At 38.3% G+C, this 20,510-nt stretch overlaps 1 protein-coding gene across 4 annotated transcripts in view; it reads left to right on the forward strand.

Annotated features, from left to right (window-relative positions):
* LOC109246237 (guanylate-binding protein 4-like) overlaps positions 1-20,510 on the forward strand; it is a 37,402-nt gene that overhangs the window by 10,341 nt on the left and 6,551 nt on the right. For all 4 annotated transcript variants that reach the window (XM_019414077.2, XM_019414078.2, XM_019414080.2 and 1 more), the window contains 9 exons: positions 2,072-2,181; positions 2,391-2,587; positions 4,569-4,814; positions 5,872-6,152; positions 7,082-7,294; positions 8,577-8,679; positions 9,009-9,202; positions 10,065-10,233; positions 10,855-11,048. In XM_019414077.2, coding sequence (XP_019269622.2) covers positions 2,072-2,181; positions 2,391-2,587; positions 4,569-4,814; positions 5,872-6,152; positions 7,082-7,294; positions 8,577-8,679; positions 9,009-9,202; positions 10,065-10,233; positions 10,855-11,048 — 1,707 coding nt within the window. The remainder of the gene's footprint in view (positions 1-2,071; positions 2,182-2,390; positions 2,588-4,568; positions 4,815-5,871; positions 6,153-7,081; positions 7,295-8,576; positions 8,680-9,008; positions 9,203-10,064; positions 10,234-10,854; positions 11,049-20,510) is intronic.

Genomic DNA, 20,510 nt, shown 5'->3' on the forward strand with positions numbered 1-20,510 from the left:
GACTAAAATTAACAACACAAGAAACAATGCCAGGTGTTGGTGAGGATGCAGAGAAAGGGGAACCCTCTTGCACTGTTAGTGGGAATGCAAACTGGTGCAGCCATTCTGGAGAACAGTTTGGAGGTTCCTGAAAAAACTAAAAATAGAACTACCTCACAATCTAGCAATTGCACTATTATATATTTACTGAAAGGATAAAGAAATACAGATTCAAAGGGGTACATGCACCCCAGTGTTTATTGCAGCATTATCAACAATAGCCAAACAAGGGGGAAAGCCCACATGTCTGCTGAAAGATGAATGGATAAAGAAGATGTGGTGTGTATATACAACAGAATATTACTTGGCCATAAAAAGGGAAATCTTCCCATTTGCAATGATGTGAATGGAGCTAGAATGTATTATGCTAAGGGAAATAAGTCAGTCCAAGAAAGACAAATATATGATTTCACTCATGTGGAATTTAAGAAATAAAACGGATGAAGGGAAGGGTGGGGGAAAAGAAGAAAGGTTAACAAACCAGAAGTCTTTTTTTTTTAATGTTTATTTATTTTTGAAAGAGAGAGCAACAGAGTGGGAGCTGTGGAGAGACAGAGAGAGAGAGAGAGAGAGAAAGAGACAGAATCTGAAGCAGAGTCCAGGATCTAGACAGATCCCAACACTGGGCTCAACCCACAAACTATGAGATCATGACCTGAACCAAAGTCAGGTGCTTAACCAACTGAGCCTCCCAGGTGCCCCACAATCCACAAGAGACTCTTAATAATAGAGAACAAATTGAGGGTTGATGGAAAGAGGTGGATGGGATGAGCTAAATGGGTGATGTGCATTAAGAAGGGCACTTGTTGGGATGAGCACTGGGTGTTGTATGTAAGTGATGAATCACTGAATTTTACTTCTGAAACCAAAATTCTACTGTATGTTAACTAACTAAAATATATTTTAAAAAGAAAAAAGAAAATGCAAACAAATAAAAAAGCCAAAATGATTTTCCTGAGATTTAAATAGATTGTTTTTTGGCTCAACTCCTGCTTTTAAAAAAATAAATAAATAAATTTGATTAGTTTTAGGGATAATAAAATAAGGACTTGAAGAAAGAATTTTTCTCAAAAATATGAAAAAGTGTTCTAGTCTTCAAGATCAAGTCTGGTAAGCATAGAATGCAGATACTGCATTTGTACAAGGCAACAAACTATACCATACTGTAAATTCCTGATGGCAGCAGAACCAATGGCTAATGCTAGAATTGTGGAGTGATTTGAGATATCTGACCCTGTTTTCTTGGTCTTCAGAGAACTTCAGGTCTTGCCCTGAATCTTAATTTTAGCTTTGTCTTCCATATCTGCACCCCTACTCATTGTTTCAGTCAAACAGAAGTAACTTTGTAACAATTTTTCAGGATCTGCACTTTCTAATAATTCTGCCTTGGCAAGCTGCATGATCCCTTCAAATCTACATGTCCACATTCTATCAACTCTTTGAAGTGCACCAGTTTTCATCATATATCCATCATATCCCTGGCAGATATAGTCACTTCTTGCTCTGAAGTTGCACAATACTTGTTTCCATGTGAGAGATTATAATCTCGGTTACATTTATATGTTGACATGTTTATCTGTCCCTTCATAAAGTCATCTTGAGTTCAGGGAATCTCATGTGGATCTTTTCATCCATACAGCCAAATGCAGTGTCTGGCATTTGTAGGTGCCTAAAGAGTAGTTGTTGAACAACATTTGTGTTGCAAATACAGACAACATGAAGAAAAATTTGTTACAGGAATAATTGCTCACATTGTATACCTACTATCTTCTAGGCACTGCATTAAACATTCTACACATATTGACCATGTCATTCACTTCTTTTAATAGCTTAGGATACTGAGGCTCTGAGAGGGGATTGTATTAATACTAAAAATGAGGTTGAATTTATGATGGTCTTCAAAACTTGTACTCTTTGCCATACTGTTCGGCAATATATGAATGAATATAATGAATGAAAAGCTGAATGAATGAAAAATGAATTAATGAATAAAGAGCAGCCTTCTAAGTCCCTTGTCCAATGTGCTTTTCAGGAAGACCCTAAGAATGACTCATGGATCTTTGCCCTGACTGTGCTTCTGAGCAGCACCTTGATCTACAACAGCATGGGCACCATCAACAGCCAGGCCCTGGAGCAGCTGCAGTATCCTTCCAGGGACCAAACCACCACGTTTTATTGAGTTTACAGGAATGGCAACTGAGACTGTCCTCTTTCCTGTGACTTAATTGTCATGGTTGAAGAAGGGGGTGAGGGGACACCGAGAACAAAAATTAGTGTTTATAGAATGTATTTCTATCTGAGATCTGGAAATTGTGGTGTAAAGTACTTTTTCCTTAGCTGAGTTCCCACAGCTATATGACTGAACTAACGCAGCTGGTCAGGGCAAAGTCCTCCTCAGACTACACTGGGGTAGAGGACTCTGCCAAGTTTGTGAGTTTCTTTCCAGACTTTATTTGGGCTTTACGAGATTTCACATTGGAGATGAAGATAAATGGATACTCCGTAACTGAAGATGAGTACCTGGAGGATGCCTTGAAGCTGCTTCCAGGTCTCAGAGTATGGCTTAAATGGTAGAAGGTTTTTTTACTGGGTGGGATCAGCTGAGTCCTGTCAATCAGCATTTCACATATATGTTTATTTGAATTTGGATTGTAGCCAGTGCTAATGGTGATTGGGTTTTGTGGGTTATTATTACTTTAAAATCTCCAGCAATTGAAGCTTAAGGTCACTAAAGAAATTTAGGGCCCCATTTTGGATCAGATAACTTAATGCTAATTAATGCCAGGAAAAAAGATCCCCAGATTGCAATCAGTGCTGTAACTTCTTGAGGCCCACATATTTCTGTAGCTTGTTAAGTGTTCTTCCTGTTCTTTCTTTAAAAAAAAAAATCAGATTGGAAGTTGCTAGACAAAATCACAATGAAATTAATTACCTTATTTTTGAAATTTATTATAATAGTAATAGTAATATGGTAATTGGAATAGTAAAATAGTAAGTATATTTTAATAGTAAAGTATATTTTACTAGTACCTAGAGAGTTATATTCTTCACAGAAAGGGTATTTTCCACACTAACAGGTCCAGAAAAAAATGTTGACGTACCTTTCCAGTAAAACTGTGAGTCCTTCATGTCACCTTTCTTATAACATCATCCTTTTCATTTTGTAGCCTTACACAATATGCTATTTTAATATTATGAATTTGTCACATTATATTTAGCAGAGTGGATAATAGAAGGCATCTATAGGGAATATCTATTTTTATTTTTTCATTACTTTATTCTTTATTAAACAGCTGATATGTGCCATAGAGTTGCTCTTAATTGTTCTATGAAGTCTAAATTAATCTGATATAGGGAAATGATGAGGTCTCAAATTACATTTAGATTAATGTATACTTTAGAGATTTCAGTTACAGGACTCTCTAAACATATTTGCGGTATGATCTGATTTTGGCTTATGCTTATAAAAGTTTTCTTTACTGACATGGGTATCATCTGTTTCCTTCCTCACATTTCCCCAGCAAAATGTTATCCGTTTGTTCTGGCATCACTTCAAGGCCCATATTTCTTTTCTTTTCTTTTTTCTTTTCTTTTCTTTTTTCTTTTTTGGTTTTTTTTTTTTTTTGGTTTTTTTTTTGTTTTTTTGGTGTTTATTTATTTTTGAGAGTGAGCGAGCAGGGGAGGGGCAGAGAGAGAGGAGGACAGAGAATCTGAACTGGACTCCGCACTGACAGAAGAGAGCCTCCTGCGGGGTTTGAGCTCATGAACTGTGAGATCATGACCTGAACTGAAGTCAGATGCTCAACCAACCGAGCCACCCAGGTGTCCCAAGGCCTATTATTTCATTTTTGCCATGGAAATAATAAGATCAGAAAAGTACCACTGACCTTTTTTTTTCTTTTTCCTTTTTTTTAATTGAAGTATAGTTGACACATACTGTTACAGGTGTAGAACATAGTGATGTGACAACTCTATACATTATGCTATGCTCATGACAAGAATAGCTACCATCTATCACCATACAATACTATTACAGTGCCATTAATTATATTCCCTCTGCTGCGTCTTTCATCCCCATGACTTCTTCATTCCATAACATGAAGCCTGTACCTCCTACTCCCCTTCACCCATTTTGCTCATTCCCCCACCCCCATCCTTTCTGCAACCACCAGTTTGTTCTCTATGTTTACGGGCCTCGGACTCTTCTTTTCTTAATCACTAAACATGTATTCAGTATTTAATCCATGGGACTCCATAAAAATGCTAAGGAAACTATCCTAAGGTTCTTCTCTTGGGCTGAATGCCTCTCTTTCCTCTCCTGAAGTACTTCCTTGACTCTTAACTCTGTTCAAGGAATTTTCCTTAACTTTGGTATGTTAGCCCAAGATTGATTTGTAAAACACATGATTAGAATAAAGGAGATTTACAGTCATAAGAGCTGCAGTGATGCAAAGATTCCTGGAAATGAAGTCCTCACCCCCTTACCTGGAGACTGCCTTTCAGTGATCAATTTTTTTCCACCTTTGTAGGCACAAATCCCAAAATCCAAAATTCCAACATGTCCAGAGAGTGTATCAGACAGTTCTTTCCAAAACGGAAGTGCTTCATCTTTGACCGGCCTACAAATGACAAAAATCTCTTAGCCCATATTGAGAACGTGCCAGAAGACCAGCTGGACAGTAGTTTCCAGGAGCAATCAAACAAATTCCGTACCTATGTTTTCACTCATACAAAGACCAAGACCCTACGAGAGGGAATCATTGTCACTGGGAACCGTGAGTCACCTTTGTCCTACAGCATGTCTCTGTATCAGTGTGCGTGGTGGAGCTTTGAGTATACTCTGACTTTGGCAGTAATTTTGTTGACATCTGTTTGTCAGATGTCAACTGACTATGGAGAAGCAGATATTCATGCCATGAAAAGTATCCATACATGTTCCTTAATTAGTCTCCCTATGTGAGGGTTTGCTGAGACTTAATATATCTCAGAACCTTAATTCACTAGTTATAAAAAGGCAAGATGGAGTTAAAGAGAGGACATCTGTAGATTGAGAAATCCTATGGGATATCTTCTGGTCTTTAAGGATATAGTAGATACTTTGTAAACTTACATGAGTCATATCATAAATAGGAAGCTATAAATTCCTTTAAGCCTGTTGAGATAGAAGATTATGTATAATCTTACATGCAGGGCATGCATGCTTCATGGGTATGTGGCTTATGTAGTCCCATGTGGAGATGGGCTCATACTCTGACTCTGTTTTATTTTGTTTTGTTTAAGTTTATTTATTTATTTTGAGAGAGAGTATTCCAGGCTGTCAGTGCAGAATCTGATGTGGGGCTTCAGCTTAAACCATGAGATCATGATCTGAGTGGAAATCAAGAGTCAGTTGCTTAACCAGCTATACCACCCAGACATCTGTCTATCGCTGTTTTGAATTCTTGATCATTTTCAACTAGGAGCCCACATTTTTATTTTGTACTGGGCCACACAAATTATGTATCTGGTCTTGTTTGTATACACTACTTCACCTATATAACCTATTCCTTTTTATTCTCATTGAATGGGAAACTATTTTTCCAGTGACCCATGAGCATATTTGTTGTAACTGGTAATTTAAATTATAATATGAAGAAATGGAGAACAATAAAAGAAAGAACAGGAAAACAGTAATGTTGTTAGAAAGGAATAGATTCCCAAAGAAGAAAATAAAGTTTCCTTCTAAATAAGGTGGGGTTTTTTTTTTTGTGATCTCAGGATGATGCTCCATAAAAACTGGAAGCCAGTGATTAAGACCTCACTATTTATCCTCAAATTTCCTGGCCTATTCAGGGCTGGAGACTCTGTTGAAAGCCTATGTGGTTGCCATCAAGACGGGAGAAGTTCCTTGCTTGGAGAACGTGGTGACAGCTCTTGCCCAGCGTGAGAACTCAGTGGCCGTGCAGAAGGCAGCCGACCACTACAGCGAGCAGATGGCCCAACGAGTGAGCTTCCCCACAGACACGCTCCAGGAGCTGCTGGATGTGCATACAGACTGCGAGAGGGAAGCCATTGCAGTCTTCATGGAGCATTCCTTTAAGGATGACAAGCAGGAGTTCCAGAAAAATCTCATGGTAATTGTCTTATAGTAAAAACCTCATGGTAATTTATCACTCCTGATTTCTCCCCTTCTGAAATGATGCTTAGAGCCTATATTTTTTATTAAATAGCTCATCTCTACAATGATAGAAGGAGCCTGGATTGTTGTGAGACAGGGCTTTACAGGGCTACAGTTCACCCTTTTACTGTAATGTAGGCAGTTCATTAATTTTCTATTGCTGCACTAAAAATTGCCATGAATTCACCAGTTTAAAACAACAAATATGAATAAGCTCACCAATCTGTAGGTCAGAAGTCTGGTGTGGAATGGTCCTGTGCTCTGTTCATGGTATCACAGGCTAAGAACAAGGTGTCAACAGGACTGAGTTCTCATCTGCAGGCCTCTGAGGAGCCTCCAGTTCATTAAGGTTGTTGGTGTATCCAATCCCTTGGATTGCAATTTACAAGTTCAAAGAAAAAAGTTCTGTTTTTATATCTTCACATACTAGAATCCTGTTGGAAGAACTCATTAACGATTCCAAACTCTCTTCAGAGTATTCTTCAGTCAGCACTGGGGGGTTGATTTTCTTTGTACACAAAATCCATTTGTAGCAACCCAAATCCTCTGAGGAAGTGCTACTTCTGGCCACAAATCAACTTTCTATTGTTTATTATTGATGGTTGGGTCACTGTTAATCATACTACAGTAGAAGGAAAATTGGAGTTTATGTCTTCCAACACCATCATTTTGTAGATGATAAGCTTGAATCCAAGGGAGTTAAGGGGCTTTCCCCAAGTAACACAGAATTGATAAGAACTAGGACTAAAAGTCTTTTGACTTCTGGTCCATTCCATGTTTCGGTCTACTTGTAGGTGATCAGAATGCTTTTTCTAAGAGGATGACATTGGACTTCCCCTTCTAACAGCTTCTTTCTATTGGATTTCTCCCCCATTTCTCTGGCAGGACATGATAGAAAAAAAGAAGAAAGATTTCTTGCTGCAGAATGAATACACATCTGTTAAATATTCCCAGGCAAAGCTTCAGCAACTTACAGAGCCCCTGATGAAAAGCATCTCAACAGGAACTTTCTGTGTTCCTGGAGGACACAGTCTCTACTTAGAAGCAAAGAACAAGGTTGAATGGGACTATAACCTAGTGCCCAGGAAAGGGGTTAAGGTAAGGAATAAAGAGGGAGGGATAGCTGTCAGAACCGTAGAGTCAAAGGGTGTTGCTTTTTCTGAAAATCTAAGGTCGTAGCACCATTTTTATGGAGAAAGCAGAGCAGGGCAATATCTCCACATTTTTAGCTTTTATCCACAGTTAGTTATATGTTGTTGAAGGAACTGGAAATATATTTGCAATATTTCGGGAATTCTGGGTTAAAGAGAACAACTTTTCTTTATCAAACAATGTGGCCATTTCTTTGCTAAGTATAGAGGATACAAAGAGTAAACACAACCTTTGTTCTCAAGATGATGATATTACCTGAAATGAAGACAAAAAATTGGGCAAATATATAATTATCATACTTTGATGAGCAGATAGTAAAATAATGGTAATGATTATTGATGATAACAATCATTATGATATTGGCTGATGGGGCCCCTGTGTGGCTCAGTAGGTGAGTGTCCGATTCTTGATTTCAGCTCAGGTCATGATCTTATGGTCATAAAATTGAGCCCTGAATTGGGCTCCATGCTGGGCATGGAGCCTGCATAAGATTCTCTCTCTCCCTGTCCATCTGTCCCTCCCCTGCTCATTTGCATTCTCTCTCTCTCTCTCTCTCTCTCAAAAAAAACTAGTAGACATGTTCAGCACCCCCTTACTATGCCATGCGTAAATAACCTATAATCAGGTATTTTGGTTGGATTGTCAATTTAATGCTCAGAATATTATTATAACTTAGATACTATAGTTATGCAGTTGAGAAATGCAATACACAAAGAAGTAAAAAAGTTGCCCAGAGTCATACTACCAGCAAGGGGAGAGCTGGTAGGGCCGCTCAGAGTAATTGGCCATCCTCCAAACTGGAAAGGTAGCTTAGCAAAGCACTCTGAAAGAGCAATAGGAGTTACAGAATGAAGTATCCATAAATGTTATCCTAGTTAAGAAAGGGTAGATGAGCATCCTGGCAGAAAATAGATTGAGCAAATGTTTGAGAAAACAGGAGTCCCTGTTTATATACACACTGAAGTCTGCTGGGCGGCACCTGGGGTGGATAGTGGAAAGCTTCACTGGAAAGAAGGATGGAAGGCTGCAAAGGAGGCTGCAGTGGAAGGTTTCAGGTATCACAGAAGAACTCAGAATTTATATTGGAGGCATAGAAGGAAAGTTAGTGAGGGATATCTAAGCAAGTGAAAAATTTACAAGGCCAGATTTGTGACTTTGTAGAACAATAATTTCCCCCAAAAGACACGATGTGTGCTGCATGTCATGTCTCTTCTCCTTGTTTCCTCAGGCAAATGAAGTTCTCCAGCACTTCTTACAGTCCCAAGTGGCAATAGAGAAATCCATCCTGCAGGGAGACAAAGCCCTCACCTGTCAAGAGAAGGCACTCGCAGGTACAGGTGCAGGGCTGAGCTCATAGCAGAGTGGGTGGGTTGCTGTACTACCTCCAGACAGAAATGAGGGCAAAACCTGCATGTAACAAAGAGCTTCCTCTCCTACTGTGGAATGACACAGCTAAATACACATATAACAGTCAGAGTTGTCTTTTTATATCAGGCAGACAAGGAGGGCCATCTCCATCATATTCTGAAATGTGCTCTTGGTGACCCACATAATTTGGGGGCTTCTCAGCTTCCTTTTCAAAGTCAGTTTGGTATCTGTGCTAAGGAGAGTAGAATCAGACCTGACTGTTGCTTTCTTCTCTAAAACATTCGTGGAACAGCTGAGCGGGCTAAGAAGGAGGCAGCTGAGAAGGAGCAGGAGCTGCTAACTCAGAAACACAAGGAGCAGCTGCAAAAAATGGAGGCTCAAGAGAGAGGCTTCAGGGAAAACATAGCCCAACTGAGAGAGAAGTTGGAGAAGGAAAGAGAAAGCCTTCAGAGAGAACAGGAAAATATGCTGATGCACAAGCTGAAGGTAAGCCTTGGCACAGAGCTGGGCAGTGCTCCATGGACAGTGCCCTGGTTCCTGAGGAAAGGGAGAGCCAAACTATTAAAAATCATGATCCCAGGGAGAATCATAAAAGACATACGATTCATTAAAACCTCAGATCTTTCTGGACCCTGCTGGGGCTCTTAAATCCACAAATTCCAAAGGCTTATGTAGTTAGAGAATTTGTAGTATGCAATTAACATCCCTAAGGGTGCTGGGCTGCTGTTTGTGGTGATTGTTAGGATGGTTTCATTGGACCCAAATTAAATAAGGCCCTAGTCTGCTCGTCCTTAGGATTCTTGGTTCAGCCATCAAACAGACCTAAAAGAACTCCAGCTTATCTTAAAAGTATCAGAAAGACTTGAAATACAGGATTCTGAAAGCTCTAAAATTTGCTGCATTTGTTTCCAGATCTGTGTGAGTCGTCCGACAGAGCACAGAGGAAAAGTAATTCTTCAACTCAGTCTGATGCTTGACAGCCAGTGTTCTGGAGGGGATCAGTACTTCCCATTTTTGTTAGACGTGTGTGTTCATGCTACCTTGGTGGAACTGAGAAATAGAATTAATCCTACATCCCCCTGAAGGACATCCTCACTGCTGGAACTAAGAGGATAGTTCTTAGGTCTGATCTAGCCTGACCCCACCCCACTCTTGGTGAGATGGTGCTGAGGGAATTGTGGGAAGGTGTAAACCATGGATACTCCCACTCTCCAGGATCCACTCATCAAAGAGCACTCTCGGGTGATAGTGCAGTAGACATGGTTCTTCCGTGCTGAAACTGTTAGACTCAAAACCCTTGCTTTTGATAATAGAGGATTTTCAGAAGTGAACTCCTTCTTTTTTATAGGTCCAAGAAGAACTTCGTAATGAGGGATTTGAAAAGAAATCTGAGAAGTTGCGTAGAGAGATACAGCTACTAAAAAAAGAGATTGTGGCAAATAAAGATAAATATTTGTTGGATCAATGGATTATTGATATGACTGATGGAGTATTCAGTAAAGAAACGCCGGATCATAGTGAGTTACCTGGTTTGGGGATGAAGATTCGCAGCTCATAATGACATAGGCTCAGAATTCCTTTTAGGGATTCATAAAATGAGGGTTTTTGTGATGCTGTGACTTATTTTGGAAGCACGTGTCATATTAGTTTCTTTTAACAAAAGTTTAAAGATCAACAGTGATTAATGATTACTAAGGCCTGACATACAAAAGACATACTTCATTTTGATCAAATAAAAGAAATGGTAAACAAGATTGTTAAAAGATAAACGTAGGGGGCCTGGGTGGCTCAGTGGGTTGAGAGTCCGACTTTGGCTCAGGTCATGAACTTGTGGTCCGTGAATTCGAGCCCCGCATCGGGCTCTGTGCTGACAGCTCGGATACTGGAGCCCGCTTTGGATTCTGTGTCTCCCTCTCTCTGCTCCTCCCCCACTCATCCTCCCTCTCTCCCTCCCTCCCTCCCTCCCTCTCTCTCTCTCTCTGTTGAAAATAAATATTAAAAAAATAATAATTTTAATAAAAGATAAATGTAAGGAAAAGCTGAATTTGCAATTGCAGCAAAACAGATGAGATACTGCAGAATAAAATCATCAGACCTGACCATTGCTTTCTTCTCTCTCTAAACCATTCGTGGAACAGCTGAGCGGGCTAAGAAGCAGGCAACTGAGAAGGAGCAGGAGCTGCTAACTCAGAAACACAAGGAGCAGCTGCAAAAAATGGAGGCTCAAGAGAGAGGCTTCAGGGAAAACATACCCCAAATGAGAGAGAAGTTGGAGAAGGAAATAGAAAGCCTTCTGAGAGAGCAGGAAAAAGTGCTGATGCACAAGCTGAAGGTAAGCCTTGGCACAGAGCTGGGCAGTGCTCCATGGACAGTGCCCTGGTTCCTGAGGAAGGGGAGAGCCAATACTAATAGAAATCAAGATCCCAGGGAGAATCATAAAAAGTATATAATTCATTAGAACCTCAAATCCTTCTGGATCCTGCTGAGGTCCTTAAATCCACACAACTCCAACATTTCTGTAGTGGTAGTCTTTTTTTTTTTTAATATTTATTTATTTTTAAGAGACAGAACTCCAGTAGGGTGGGGAAGGGAGGGGAGGCAGAGAGAGACACACACACACAGAATCTGAAGCAGGCTCCAGTCTCTGAGCTGTCAGCCCAGAGTGCAACGCGGGGCTCGAACTCATGAACCACAAGATCATGACCTGAGCCAAAGGTGGATGCTTAACCGACTGAGCCACCCAGGTACCCATCTAGTGTTCGTCTTTGAAATGAACAAATAACATCCGCAGATTGGTAGGTTGCTGTCTGTAGTGACTACAGCATGTTCTCTTAATGCTTGGATTGGGTAGGACCTCAGTACTATAGTCTTTAGGATATTAGTGTAACCATCAGATACATCTAAAATAGATCTACTGGGTTCTGAAAGTATCAGATTATTCCTGATATGAAATATAGAATTCTGAAAGCCCTATAACTTGCTGTATTTGTTTCCAGATCTGTGTGTTACTCTATAAAGCCCAAGGGAATAGTCTTCCTTATTCCAGTATGCAGCTTGATAGCCTGTTTTCTGCACAGTGTTAGCAATTCTCATTTTTTGTAGATGGTTTTGGCCATCATACCTCAAGCAGAACTGAGAATTAGTTAGAACCAAACCTACATTCTCTCCCAAAGGGCATCGTTAGAACTGGAACACATTTCTGTAATAGTTCTCAGTCTTGACTCAGCATCTCCCCACCCTCAGTGAGATGATCCTGAGAAAATTAGGAAGTTACATGCCATAGATACTCTTACCATCAGTTTCAAATACATGGATATATTGAAAAACCCCATCAAGGAACACTATGAAGATAGAGAAGAAGATATGAAGATGGGTATGCTTAGCTTAGCTGCTAGTGTTAAAAGTGAAACCCAACTTGATAATTGGGGACTTTCAAAAGTGAACTCTCCCTTTTAGAAACCCAAGAAAAACTGCTTTTGAAGGATTTAAAGTTCTGGGATCACAAATGAAATAAGCTCATAATTCCTGTTAGGAAATTATAGAATGAGACTTGTTATGCTGTGACTCATTTTTGAGGTATATGTGTCATGTTAGTTTCATTTAACAAAAGTTTAAAAAGTAATTATCTAAATATATGAAGGTCTTACCCAGAAAAGATAAACTTCATATTGACAAAATTAATTTGGAGAAATGAGAAGCAAATTAAAAGATACAGTGGAAAAAAAGATCAAATTTCCAGTAACATCAAAAGCAATATGATACTACAGAATAAAATCATGAAGTACGTAAAATTTACATGAACAAAATTTTTTAAATGGTATGTAAGACACAATTTATAAAAATGGACAGAAATTAAAATTTCAATATTATTTAAGTTAATATGGACATTTAGTGTGATCCAAAAATATATCAAACATAATTTTTCAAGAAGTAGATAAATTAATTCTGAAAGTTTTATGGAAAAGCCACAAACAAAAATATCCAGTGCAATCCTGAAAAAAGACAAATGAAAGGGAACTAGCTTTAGCCACATGTTAAAACATCCCAAGAATTAGCATTGTGGTACTAACATCTGAATATTGAAACAATGACAAAACAGACTTGGAAGTTTAGAAATTGGTGCATGAAGCTCCTGGGTGGTTCAGTTGGTTGAGCATCTGACTCTTGATTTCAGCTCAGGTCATGATCCCATGGTTGGGGGATCAAGCCCCATCTGGGACTCCATCCACATTGAGCATGGAGCCTGCTTGAGATTCTCTTTCATTCTCTTTCTGTCTCTCCCCCTCTACTCGCACTCTCTCTTTCTCTCAAAAATTTAAAAAAGAAAAGAAAAGAAATTTGTGCAAAGTCATGCAGAAATTCAGCAGATGATAATTTGGGCATTTTCTTGTGTGAAAGAATATGGGATATTCAGCCAATGGTGTTTGAACTATAGGCAGCCATCTGAAAAAGAAAAGTTGGGTTCTCCTTTACATGTAAATTTCAAGATGGTCCAAGTAAATTTCGGATGGTTCAAAGACACAAACATGAAAAATTACAGCATAAAATTAAATAATAGGGGGGGAGTTAAAAAAATAATATGGGAGTAGGTAGGACCTTCTTTTTTTAAAAAAAATTTTTAATGTTTATTTTTGAGAGAGAGAGAGAGGCAGACAGACAGACTGTGGGTGGGGAAGGGGCCAAGAGAGAGGAAGACAGAGTCTGAAGCAGGCTCCAGGCTCTGACCTGTCAGCACAGAGTCCAACGCGGGGCTTGAACTCACGAACGGTGAGATCATAACCTGAGCCAAAGTTGGAAGCTTAACCGACTGAGCCACCCAGGTGCCCCAGTAGGACCTTTCTAAGTATGACATAATGGAAATAGATAAAAAAAGATATATTTAAAATTTTTTTGAATGTCGTTGACACACAATATTACATTAGTTTCAGGTGTGCAACATAGTGATTTGACAAGTTTATACATTATGCTATGCTCACCACAAGTTTAGCCAGCATCTGGCACTGTACATTGCTGTTGCAGTATCGTTGACTGTATTCCCTATGCTGTGATTTTTATTCCTGTGACTTATTCATTCCATAACTGGAAGCCTTTCCCACTCCCTTCATCTATTTTGCCCATTCCCCACACCTCCTTCCCCTCTGGAAACCATCAGTTTGTTCTCTGTCTGGTACTACTTTTTTTTTGTTTATTCATTTGTGGTTTTTCTTAGATTCCACTTATGAGTGAAATCAAATCAAAACTACAGTGAGATAGGGGTGCCTGGGTTGCTCAGTCACTTAAGCATCTGACTTCAGATCATGATCTCACAGCTTGTGAGTTTGAGCCCCACGTCAGGCTCTATGCTGACAGCTCAGAGCCTGGAGTCTGCTTCGGATTCTGTGTCTCCCTCTCTCTCTGCCCCTTTCCCACTCATGCTCTGTCTTTTTCTCTCAAAAATAAATAAACGTTGAAAAAAAAGTTAAAAAAAAAACCTACAGTGAGATACCACCTCACACCAGAATGACTAAAATCAAAAAGACAAGAAATAACAAGTGTTGGCAAGGTTGTGGAGAAAAAGGAACCCTCATTCACTGTTGATGGGAATGTAAATTGATATAACCACTATGAAAACAGTATGGAGGTTCCTCAAAAAATTAAGAATAGAAATACCATATGATCCAGTAATTACACTACAGAGTATATGCCCAAAGAAAACAAAAACACTAATTCAAAAAGTGCTCCCCCACGTTTCTTCTAGCATTATTTACAGTAGCCAAGATATGAAAGCAATTTAAGTGTCCATCGATAAACAGATAAGATGTGGTGCATATATATATATATATATATATATATATATATATATACATATATATATATGTATATATATATATGTACACACACACACACACACACACACACACAATGGAGTATTACATGGCCATAAAAAAGGATGAGATTGTGTCATTTGGGACAACCTGGATGGAACTAGAGGGTATTATGCTAAGTGAAATAAGTCATACTGAGGTAGATAAAAGAAAATACTGATGAATTCATTTGTCTAAGAAAAAAAAGTTCTTCATAGAAAAACATGAGCAAAGATGGCAAAATGAGGAATTCATTTTAATATGTATCAGAAAAAAAATATATAATTTCTTTAAGCCATAATGATCCCTTTAAAGCGGTGGGAAAAAGAACACCCCTGTCCCCCCAAAATGGGCAAATATATTAGAAGAAATGAAATATATTCAACTTTGCTAATAATATGAGATACGCAAAATAAAGTTTTGAGGCTCCTGTTTCATCCCTAAGGTTAGCAAAGAAAAACACATTTGATGGGATACTAAGTTGCCAAGGATTTGGAGAAATCGGAAATTTCCCATATTTTCGAGAAAGTACAAATTGGAACAATTCTATATCAAGGTATTAAATGCGCATACCTTTGATCCAGCAGGTTCAAATTTAGGATTTGAACCTTATAGATTTAATGTACGTGTGCCAAATGTCATACGTGCTAGGATATATGTTACAGCACATGTGTATGGCACAAAATCAGAAAACAACTGTCAGGTGCTGGTAATAGAAATCATGGGGCATTTGTACAAGAGTATTCTATGGTCACTACAATGAAAGGGAAAACTCTGTATTAATATGAGAAGATCTCTAGATTTAGCATAAAGTAAAAAAACATCCGGAAAGTATGCATAGTTGCTACTAGTAAATTTAAATATAATGAATATGCACATGTATTTTACATGTCTCAGGAAAAATATGAAATAAACTAGTAACTATGGTTGTGACTGAGGATGGACCTGTGTAGTTGATGTGAGGCTTGAGAGGGTAGCTAACTTTATGTCATATATTCTTCTCCATGCCTCTTACATTTTGTATGGTATTACTGTTACATATTCAGAAATAAAGACTTAAAACTGCTAAAATTAAAACTAAAATAAAAACACATGGAAAGGGAACATTTAGTAATAGGGTGGAAGGAGTTATGCTCCTTGAAACAGCATACCTCAAGCATACCTTGAAACAGTAGGAAGAGTCTGCTGATTACAACAGGGAGCTGAAAACCATAAGATATGCATCCTAATCTTGCTTTAATTATGACCTTTCGATGTTCCAGTCTCTAATTTCTTTTTTTACTGAGGTATAATTGGCGTATAACATTATATTAGTTTCGGGTATACAACATACTGATTCAGCATTTATATACACTGGGAAATGGTCACCCCCAGTCTAGTTGCCGCCCATCACCATGCACAGTTGCACTTTTTTTCTTGTGATGAGAACTTTTTAAGATTTACTGTCCTGGCAACTTTCAAATACGTACAACACTATTATTAATGATAATCACCATGCTGTACGTGAAATCTAATTTCTTTTGCTATATAGTCACTTGGGAAGTTTGCTAGAATGCCTCTATGTTCCAGCGCCATGCTTATAAAGGGAGTGAATTAGAAAAATTGTTCTTCAGTATCAACTAGATTTTTCCGGAATTCCTTTTCCGGCTGCCTTGTGCTGTAGAATGTGATATAGCTAGAATGAACTACTTGTGATTCTGCAAGCTGCACATGTTATCTTTGGATTCTGTGTCTTTGTATATTGTATACAGACATCCTGCCACCATACTACATTCTCATTATTTGCTAGCCCCTCTCTGTCCTGACTTCCCCAGGAGGCAGTTGATCTGTTCCTCCTCTGTGTTCCTTATCGTCACCCCTGTCAGAGCACTTTTTACTACTTGTGACATTGAAATAGCCTGTTTATAGGCACCTCTCCTCCTCTCTTGATCTCAGGTGCTCAGACTTTTTCATCATTGTGAATCTAACTCCCACCACATAAACCCCAGATCTTCAAAGGTAGTTCTATTTTTAGCTTTTTGAGGAACCTCCAAACTGTTCTCCAGTGTGGCTATACCAGTTGCATTCCCACCAGCAGTGCAGGAGGGTTCCCCTTTCTTTGCATCCTCACCAATACCTGTTGCTGCCTTAGTTGTTAATTTTAGCTATTCTGACAGGTGTGAGGTGGTATCTGATTATGGTTTTAATTTGTATTTCCCTGATGATGAGTGATGTTGAGTATCTTTTTATGTGTCTATTAGCCATCTGGATGTCTTCTTAGGAAAAATGTCATGTCTTCTGCCCATTTCTTAACTGGGTTATTTGGTTTTTGGGTGTTGAGTTAGATAAGTTGTTTATATATTTTGGATACTAACCGTTTATCAGATATGTCGTTTGCAAATATCTTCCCCCATTCCATAGGCTGCATTTTAGTTTTGTTGATTGTTTCCTTCACTGTGCAGAAGCTTTGTATCTTGAAGTCCCAATAGTTCATGTTTGCTTTTGTTTCCCTTTCCTTCAGTGATGTGTCTAGTAAGAAACGGCTCCAGGGTCAAAGAGGTTGCTGCTTGTGTTCTCCTCTAAGATTTTGATGGTTTCCTGTCTCACATTTAGGTCTTTAATCAATTTTGAATTTATTTGTGTGTGTTTGGTGTAGGAAAGTGGTCCACTTTTATTCTTCTGCATGTTGCTGTCCAGTTTTCCCAGCCCCATTTGTTGAAGAGACTCTTTTTTCATTGGATATTCTTTCCTGCTTTATCAAAGATTAGCTGACCGTATAGTTGGGGTTCATTTCTGGGTTTTCTATTCTGTTGCACTGATCAGTGTGTCTGTTTTTATGCCAGCACCGTAGTATCTTGATGACTCAGCTTTGTAATATGGCTCTTAATGGAAAAGCATTCGATGCTCATGGATTAGAAGAACAAACATACTTAAAATGTTTATACTACCAAAGCAGTCTACACATTTTAATGCAATCCCTATCAAAATACCACCAACATTTTTCACAAAGCTAGAACAAACAACCCTAAAATTTGTATGGAACCACAAAATACCCCAGATAGCCAAAGCAGTCGTGAAAAAGAAAAACAAAACTGGAGGTATCATGATTCTGGATTTCATTCTCTCTAAAGCCTTTAGGGCACAGTTCTATTTTCTTAACGGTTGTGAGTCAAAGTTTAGCCACCTTCTACTTTCCCCAACCAAAGCCATTGGAGTGAAAGTCCAGTAGCTGAATCAGTCCCTAGTGACCCATTGATATCACTCAGAGGACTGCATCTCATACTGTCCATATGCATGTTTTGGTAAAGGAAAGAAGCAGGGATAAGCCCTACTTCCCCATGAAATCTCCCTAATGCATATGGCCAACACACATCATATACATTATCTTCTGTCTGAATGAGCTGCCTCTTTTCAGGACATACTTTTTATCAAGTAACACCTTAAGCCTTAGGAAACATACTAGCTGCAGTGAATGATAACCATAGAGGGAAAAAGAATGAGGAACAGTCAACAAAGCAGTGTTTACAAGAAATGATAACTGGAAAAGATTAAGAGTGAAGTAAAGGACAATAGGGCAGAGTAAAAGGGATCTTCACCACTTCCATGTTTAGTCATAAACTTCCTTTTGTAATAAATTTTGTAAACACCCAAAGATAAGCCTCCCAGTAAAAGGTGTCTTACATAATAGTGAATAGGAAATAATTGTTGAATCATTGAAGTAATCAAAGAATGATTTCAAACACATCTTGGACAATCTTGTAAGAAGACAAGTTCAAGCCATTTGTGTACGTGGTATTTGGATGAAGTAAGATGTAAGTTGCTTGGCCATTTTTACATTACCATCTCTATTTCCTCAAACTTAGTCTACAGCCTGCCTTATTTATTGCTACTTCTCACCTCTTAAGCTGGAGTTGAATAGCCCTTGGAAATGTATTTATTAAGAAGACTCTTCAGTGTTGGCTGCTGTATAGAAATTCAAAGAAAAAATAGAGCAGTCCTCTCTCCAGGAATATAGGAAATAGGTTAAGGAAGCTTAGGAAAGCTGATATGACCATGCCAGTGGTCTCCTTTGGCCTACCTAGTATCTGCATGGCCAACAGCAGGGGGGAACATACCAGCACAGGAAAATTATATTACATTTTGCTTGACCCCAATACAAATAATATGTGTGATCAAAACAGAATTCACTATGAAGATATATGCCCACAAAATGGCAGACTAGAAGCTCCAAGCCCTTGTTCCCTCATAGAGACATTAAAATAATAATAATAATAATAATAATAATAATAATAATATGACTAAAATAATCTTCTAGAACCTCTAGAAAACAAAGTAAACACAACAGTCAAGTGAACCCCAATCAAGAAAAAGCCACATTGCCTGCTCCCCTAGATTAAGGGATGATCATCGACCAATGTAATTCATGACATTAACAAAATGGAGGGGAGAAAAATGATAGTCTCAATTCTAAGGAAGAAACATCTGACAAAATTCAACACCTTTTCATGTTAACAACCCTCGACAAAGTAGAAGTAGAAGGAAACTACCTCCACGAAACAAAGGCCATAAATAAAAACTCACAGCTAATTTCACACTCAATGGTGAAAGGTTGAAAGCTTTTCTGCTAAGATTGGGAACAAGACAAGGATGCACTCCTTCACCAATTCTATTCAGCATTGTACTGGAAGTCCTAGCCAGAGCAATTAGCAAGAAAAAGAAATAGAAGTCATCCAAACTAGAAAGGAAGAAGTAAAATTATCTCTCTTTGCAGATGACATTATCTTTTTTTCTCCAGATTTATTGAAATCTTTTTGACATATAACATGTAAGTTTAATGTGTGCAATGTGATGACTAGATACATGTATACTTTGTAAAATTATTTCCACAATAAGATTAGTTAACACCTCCATCCTTTTACATAATTGTGATTACTTTTGTGTGTGTGGTGATAACACTTAAGATCTATTCTCTTAACAACTTAAAGTATGTAATACAGCATTTTAATTATAGTCACCATGTTGTGCATTAATTAGATCCCATATCTTACTTATCTTATATCTGAGAATTTGTACTCTTTGACCAACATCTCTCCATTTCCCCTACCCCTTAGTCCCTGGCAACCACCATTATACTCTATTTCTATGACCTTACCTTTTTAAGATTCCATATGTAAGTGGGAACATACACTATTCATCTTTCTCTGTCTGACTTATTTCACTTAACAAAATGCCCTCAGTGTTCATCCATGTGGTTGCAAATGACAGGATTCCCTTCTTTTTCATGACTCAGTAATATTCCATTCCATTGTCTATACAATAGTGTACACACACACACACACACACACACACGCACGCATCGTCTTTGTCTATTAATCCATTGATAAAAATTAGGTTGTTTCCACATTTGGGCTACTGTGAATCATGCTGCAGTGAACATGGGGTTCATATATCTCTTCGAGATAGTGCTTCCATTTCATTCAGAAGTATACCCACAGTGGGATTGCTGGCTCATATGGTAATTCTATTATTAATTTTTTGATAACTGTTTTGATTACTGTAGTTTCATGATAAAGTTTGAAATCAGGAAATGTGATACCTCTAGTTTTGTTCTGCTTTCTTAGGATGACTTTTTTTATTTGGGATCTTTTGTGATTCCATATAAATTTTAGGATTATTTTTTCTATTTCTGTGAAAAATATCATTGGAATTTTGATGGGGATTGTATTGTTTGCTAATATCTGATTTAGAATTTTTGCCTCCTTATAGTTGTCATAAACTTTTTCTATACAACTGTGGTCATATTTGGTATTAAGGACATTCTTGAATAATGAGTTAGATAGCATACCTTATTTTTTTGTTTATTTATATTATTTTTGAGAGAGAGTGCAGGAAGGGCAGACAGAGAGGGAGACAGAGAATCCCAAGCAGGCTCTGCACTGACAGCCTAGAGCCCACTGTAGAGCTTGAACTCA

This window comes from Panthera pardus, unplaced genomic scaffold, assembly GCF_024362965.1.
Source record: "Panthera pardus isolate Hobbes unplaced genomic scaffold, ASM2436296v1 HiC_scaffold_11, whole genome shotgun sequence".
Taxonomy (NCBI): Eukaryota; Metazoa; Chordata; class Mammalia; order Carnivora; family Felidae; genus Panthera; species Panthera pardus.